At 37.5% G+C, this 6,818-nt stretch overlaps 2 protein-coding genes across 2 annotated transcripts in view; one reads left to right on the top strand and one right to left on the bottom strand.

The window, feature by feature from the left end:
* Positions 1-3,809: 3,809 nt before the first annotated feature.
* On the bottom strand, positions 3,810-4,676 carry LOC106878968 (DNA-directed RNA polymerase II subunit RPB9). Its single transcript, XM_014928345.2, has one exon. The coding sequence runs from the start codon at positions 4,550-4,552 to the stop codon at positions 4,160-4,162; it is 393 nt and encodes a 130-aa protein (XP_014783831.1). The 5' UTR covers positions 4,553-4,676; the 3' UTR covers positions 3,810-4,159.
* Positions 4,677-5,228: 552 nt separating this feature from the next.
* LOC106878967 (KRR1 small subunit processome component homolog) overlaps positions 5,229-6,818 on the top strand; it is a 42,003-nt gene continuing 40,413 nt past the window's right edge. Inside the window, exons 1-2 of the mRNA XM_052967756.1 lie at positions 5,229-5,364; positions 6,078-6,265. Coding sequence (XP_052823716.1) covers positions 5,319-5,364; positions 6,078-6,265 — 234 coding nt within the window. The 5' untranslated portion in view covers positions 5,229-5,318. The remainder of the gene's footprint in view (positions 5,365-6,077; positions 6,266-6,818) is intronic.

The raw sequence follows: 6,818 nt of genomic DNA, 5'->3' as shown, positions 1-6,818 counted from the left end.
CCATCCTGAGCGTGACTGTTGCCAGTACCGCCTGACTGGCCTTGTAGGGTTTTCGAGCGAGATCGTTGCCAGTGCCCCTGGACTGGCTCTTGTGCGGGTGGCACATAAAAGACACCATTTCGAGCGTGGCCGTTTTCGTGCGGGTGACACGTAAAAGCACCCACTACACTCTCTGAGTGGTTGGCGTTAGGAAGGGCATCCAGCTGTAGAAACTCTGCCAAATTAGATTGGAGCCTGGTGTAGCCATCTCGTTGCACCAGTCCTCAGTCAAATCGTCCAACCCATGCTAGCATGGAAAGCAGACGTTAAACGATGATGATGATGATGATGATAGGCTGAATTCTGCACCAAAGATCATAGCAACAGTGCTCAAATTTACCCTGGGAAAGGTAAAAAGGCCACTAATTCCTGTATGGATGACATCTTGGAAGACAAGACTGTAGTGTCTGCTGCAGAGATCATAGGGCATCTGAAGAAGTTCAGGCTAACCACGAAACCACTGGAGCCAATGTTTGGAGGAGCTGCACTGGGGTTTAAGCTACAAAGAGACAAGACAGGTATTGGTATTTCAGAGAGGAAATGAGATTCTGGAACAGGGCACCAGCATGAACAGACAAGAACTGTTCTTGATATGTGAGTGACTATTGGGCCACTATCCAATTGTAGGGTGGCTTCAAACAGCATGCAGCTATGTCAAGACATGAGCAGACAAGCTGCGGAGACAAAGTGGGAGAGAGGACCATGGTGATGATGCAGGAGATCCTAGAGAGGGTAAGAGCAGAAGACCCAGTAAGAGGAAGCTGGTATGTGCCCAAATTGGAGAAAGGGACCATATGGTATGATGCTAGCAGCAAGGCAATAGGGGTTGTCCTGGAAATCAGGGGTGTTGAAGTGGAGGACGCAGTCCAGTTGAGAAAAGTAGATGATTACAACCACATAAACATGGCTGAATTGGACACAGTGCTGAAGGGCGTGAACCTGGTCCTGAGATGGGGACTGCATACTATTGAAATCCAAAATAATTTGGCTACTGTGTTTGGATGGGTGGTATCAGTGATCACCAATGAATGGAAGGTTCGAACAAAAGGGGCTGCAGAGATGTTAGTAAAGCACCACCTAGGAGAGTTAGCTGTCAAATTTAGTTTGAAGTTGTGCACAGTCTTTGTGCCTTCAGGAAGGAATATGGCAGACATTATAACCAGGATGAAAAAGGCCTGGTTGGCAGTGCCTGAAGATCTGGAGCAGGGGAGCACTGTAGTGTGTCAACCAGGTGACTCAGAGCTAAGGAGACTGCATACCATGTATCTTATGGGTGTGGATAGAACATTGTATCTTTCCAGGAAAGTTGACTCTGATGTTACTAGGCAGAGCATTCAAAAAGTGATCAGGAGCTGTGACAGATGTCAATCTCTCCAGGTGTGCATGAGTCTGGAAATATCTCAGTAAAGCACAACTGGAGATGATTGGCAGTGGATGTGACACACTACCAGCAGGGGACACATCTCTCAATGGTTGACACTGGACCAGGTCATATGGCAATATGGGCACTGCAGATGAGGTTGAACAAACCCTGAGCAAGATATTTCTGGAGTAGGGTCCTGTAGATGAATTGCCGATGGACAATGGCACTGCATTTTGTTTGGAGGTGCTGGATAAGTGTCATGTGCACTGCTTCTTCAGCCTGAGTAGAAATGGGATTGTGGAAAGACACCATCACATGCTCAAGGTCATGGCAGAGAGGGGATGCATCTCACCACTAGAGGAGGTATTTTGGTACAATATGTCACCCCAATCAGGACAGGCTAAGGAGTCATTGCCACACAGAGCAATATTCAGGTATGAATGACGACACCCACGTACAGCATCACAGTGCCCTGTGAAAGAGAGAAAGAGAGCTTGCCTTCGTGCAGGTGAGGTCTGAGTCAAGACTCCAAAGGCATGCTGCACATTTCAGTGAAATAGATGAACACTGACGGCTGTCAATTTCAAAAATAACGTCTCTGTGGATGGAATGTCATGTCATGTTTTGGATGTTCGCAAAATTGCTGCTTCATTGGATGATGAAGGGGGTGGAGAGGACGTGAACGGCGCTCCATCCCTGTGGAGATTTTAACATGGAGTGAAGTGAGGTGATCTTCGAGATCAGAGGACGTGTGGGGATGAAGTGAACCAGAAGTAAAGAGTCAGTGTTTGAGTGGCCCTACCAGAAGAGCAGGATAAAGGGAGGTTACATGGGCCTCTTCACTTTGAGGCAATTGCTGCAGATGGATGCATGTCAATGTATGAGCTAGAGAGGGAATTTTCTGTTAGGTGCTGGCCATAGATTAGGTGGATAGGGTGCCTTTCAGATGTAACCCAGCTGGAAAGTTGACACTGCAAGAGAACCTGAGAGGTAGGTGAATTGCACTTCGTTCCTCATACTACACACAACATGCCAAATTAAAAAGTCATCAACATTTTAACATCAACTTTTTCATGTGTGCATGGGCCAGACAGAGTTCCTTGAGGCAGATTTTCTAATATCAGATGCCCTTCTTGTTGTCAACCTCACCAGTTTCCAAGCAAGGTAATATTTTCCAGTAGCTGGACGTTTTCAAACAGTGGAAATGAAGAACACCACTTGTACGATGGTGATGCTTTTTCAGAACAATGATGTGATGTCAAGACAAGGAGCTACAAACACACACCTCCATATGTACGCACATACGTATACGATGGGTTGCTTTTAGTTTCCGTCGACCAAATCCACTCACAAGGCTTCAGTTGGCCAAGATGCAATGCAACGGGACTGAACCCAAAACCATGTGGTCGCAAAGCAAACGTCATTTATGCCAGTGTCATACACAGACACACATATACTATCTACGTCTATATATGTTATCAAAATAAGGAAACAAATCAGTAAAAGTTAAAATAATGTATGTACGAATGTGTATGTGTATTAATTGCTTACTAAAAACAAGCAAGGCAGGTCCTAGGACTCTTTTAAGGCCTTCAAGAATGGTGAGACCAAATAACTGATCTGAATTTACGTAAAAAATTTACCTAAAACCCTCTTATTGCCACTAGAATAAACAAAAGTTTCATCAAAATTGATGACTGAAATGAAATGAATGTAGTATGTATCCTGAGTACTTAAAAGTAGGCAATCTTTCTGTGAAAGTATTATGGTGTTGTTTAACTCCAGATCAGCTCTAAACAGACACAAAAAATTCAGACGTGACCAGCCTGCCTTTATTTCAAACAGTGCATTCATGACTATAGTATCTAAAGTGTCCTTCTTTTAAGACAGCAGGGTGCGAGGCATTGCACCAGCTCCTTTATTGGCTCAATTTTAATTGATGTAATGATCAAATTGATTATAACGGTTTAGGGAGAATAATTGGGAAAGGCGAAATCAATAGCATTCAGAGTCAGTAGATACTCAGATTCGATCCGATGAGAAGACGAAGTGGTTTGCTAAAAATAAAGAATTCCAATTCTCAAGAGTGTCACTATAAGTAATATGGGAGCTCTAAGTTGTGATATTTAAGGTACCAACACTAAGAGAGTAAAACGCCGAAGTTGCACTGACTTGTGCGGAAATACTTTTACTGTCTTAAATCCACGTTTTCTTCCAATTTAATAATGCAAATAAGTATTTTTTGGCATAACTACAGGAGTTATGCCTATTTTTTTATACATGTTAAACCAGTTTCATGAAAGTGAAGAATATTTAAATATATCTTAGAATTCAACACATTTAGTCGTTCATTAAATATTGAGAAATCGTTTCTTGCTGAATAATATAAAGGAAAACAACAACAAAATATGTAAACCCAATGTTTATAATGAACATGATCCATATACAATAGATGATAAATTTATAGCCTGAAACACCAAAAGGTATTTAAAACGAATAGCTTTGTGTATTTTAACAGTCTGCAACTGCTTGAAGTTAGCCTATGTTCCAATACATGTAACTACAGAAAACTTCTTGAAATTAATTACAATCAAATTATATGAGTCATTAAAAAATATATACTTTCAGTAGTTTTAGACTTATTAAGCCAATAATATACCAAATGTGCTCCAGCATGGCCACAGTTAAATGACTGAAACAAATAAAAGAATGTTATGTAATAAATGCCACAAGTAATAATAATACACACGTGTGTTATTACTCAGTCCATTGATGAATACACTGTTGATTAGTACAAACATAATATAATTTCATGCCTTCCTCGGCCTTGGAACTATGAGACTGGAAAAATACAGCTTGTCTATGGCCGCATCTTGGACAAGGATGATCTTCTGTTCTCGGCAATGTTGGATCAGCTATTACATCACCAATAATCTGTGTAAATTCATCCACTTCAGCAGTGATTCTGTTCACATAAATACACGTGTTGTCTGCAATTTCTTGATATTGACAATTACGACATGCATACAAAAGAATTTTGTTAGCTTTGTCTTCTTTAGGATACAACATATTGTTGCATTCTTTACAAAACTTGATACCAACAAAACCTGGACCAGAATCAGTAGGTTCAAAAAAGTCTTTATCAGCCATTTAAAGTAATTAATAGGTTTGGAACAAAGAAATCTAACCTAAGAAGTTTTCATAAATCCCGATAAAGACGAAGTAGAATCCAGAATACACACTCTAAAAATTGGGTGGTATATATGTAAACGTTAGTTTCGTAAATAAATATAGCTATTTAAAACTTTCAAAAACAGAAATCATTATCAAAAGTTACATTTATTGCAAATTAATATATTTTATCTTCTTCAATATTAAATCTTTTATATTTAAATTAAAATTGATACAGAGTTATTTGGTGGTTATATGTATAAATTTTATGTATATAAATGCCATATTTATATTTTGAATAAAAAAGATATGATAAATTAATTTAACAATAATAACCACTCAAACAACTCATAATATTTAAAAAATTCAATAATAAATTGTTATAGTATCATATTACTCGAACAATTTTTGAAATTCGTTTATGGTAACGTTAATAATATGTAAATAAAGCTCCTATTCCATTATGCCGAGCCAGAGTTTCGGGGTTGCATCATGGTTATATCGATATAATGTAGGATAAATATAATAAGAATACTAATTCTAGGATGGAGTTTATAAATACTTAATGTCCCCCCCCCCCTCTCTCTATATATATATAACAATAATATTAGGGATAAAATCCAAAATTACAGGTAAAAACTCAATTAAAATATTTTCCCTAAAACTATATATATATATATATATATATATATATACACATACACACACACACATATACGGAACTGTGTATAGATACAATCCAAGTATGGCGTCGCAGCAACTTCTCGAATCCCCTGTAAAAAAATTAAAAGGTGATTCTTATTTCATACGTTTGTTTTTATACATTATATTTTCAGAATAACTTTTTATGACTTAATGTTTGAGTTTTAAAATAAATTTCTAACGTATATTTGTACTTATCTTTCATTCATTCTACACGTGCTTCTTTACACATGTTTTGTCGTCCCGATTTTCATTGGAAAATAAAAACTGTTTAAATGCGTTACAGATGTATTATTCTTGATGTTTACACAATAGAATAAGTATTCTATAACTAATTTGATATCATCATTTAATGCAATCTATTTTCGAGTAACAGTTTATTATTTTTTAATTCTTGCTGAGTGATATATGTATACTCTCAAATATATACATGTGTGAATGTAGTTAACATTAATCGTTATTCTTGAAATAAGTTATAACAGTGGAAGGAATTTTCATCAACACTGTCAATAGAAATTTATTAAAGCCATCAATATGCTTCTGGTTTTCTATTTTTCTTCTTTTTACAGCAAATGTCAACAAGCGACGATGGCCAAATTACTTTAGGCTGGCGTCAGTTGTATGTTAGTAGTCTTTAAGACTATAGACATACAACTGATATTGCCTGCTAAAATTGCTTATTATATTTGTATTGGTAGCTAACTGCTGTGTAATATGATCATTCAACAGCATCTGTCATGATATATACAAGAATGAAATATATAAAATACATTTGAATGAAAGTTTGCATGTTTACTTTCAGAGACTAAATCAAAAGGGAGTGAAAACTTACTGACAGTTCCTGAAGAATGGACAGAACCAAAGTTTCAAAGAGAAGACAATATTCATGGTTTGATCTGTGAAAGTTCTTTTGCTACACTTTTCCCTAAATATCGTGAGAAATATTTAAAAAGTGCCTGGCCTCTTGTTGAGAAAGTGCTTAAGGAGCATGTAAGTGTATATGCATTTTCTAATGTTTGGGGTTTTTTAATACATTGCATCATCATCATCATCTTTTAACGTCCATGTTCTATGCTGGAATGGGTTGGATGGTTTGACAAGAATGCAGATGGGGATTAAAGGACTTAATTGTGCTGCAGTGTTTGCTTTGGTATGTTTTCTACAGCTAAGCACCCTTTCTAATGCCAGCCACTTTATTATGTGTACTGGGTGCTTTTTTTTTTCATTCCATCAGCATTACAGAGGCTGCCATGCAGCTTGCAAGACATTAAGATTTGAGAGTGGTGGCTTTATGCTAGGAGATGAGGGCTTAAAGTATAACAGGAAGAAGAACAAGTTGTAGAGAGAAATAGAATCATCAGGTGGAGCTGCAAAGAGATTAAAAAACTGGTGTGTAGAATAGCCCTAGCTGAACCGCTAAATTATGGTGACACAAACACACCAACATCAGTTGTCAAGTGATGGTGGGGCAACAAAGAGACACACAAATTCATACATACATACACACACACATTATATATATATATATATATATATATATATA

This window comes from Octopus bimaculoides, chromosome 5, assembly GCF_001194135.2.
Source record: "Octopus bimaculoides isolate UCB-OBI-ISO-001 chromosome 5, ASM119413v2, whole genome shotgun sequence".
Lineage (NCBI taxonomy): Eukaryota > Metazoa > Mollusca > Cephalopoda > Octopoda > Octopodidae > Octopus > Octopus bimaculoides.
Note: the sequence above shows the minus strand (reverse complement) of the source record. Positions and strands in the feature narration are given on the sequence as shown.

What these genes read in the sequence shown, in the direction of transcription:
- LOC106878968 (XM_014928345.2), bottom strand. Translation starts at nt 4,552, where the DNA reads ATGGCTGATAAAGACTTTTTTGAACCTACTGATTCTGGTCCAGGTTTT.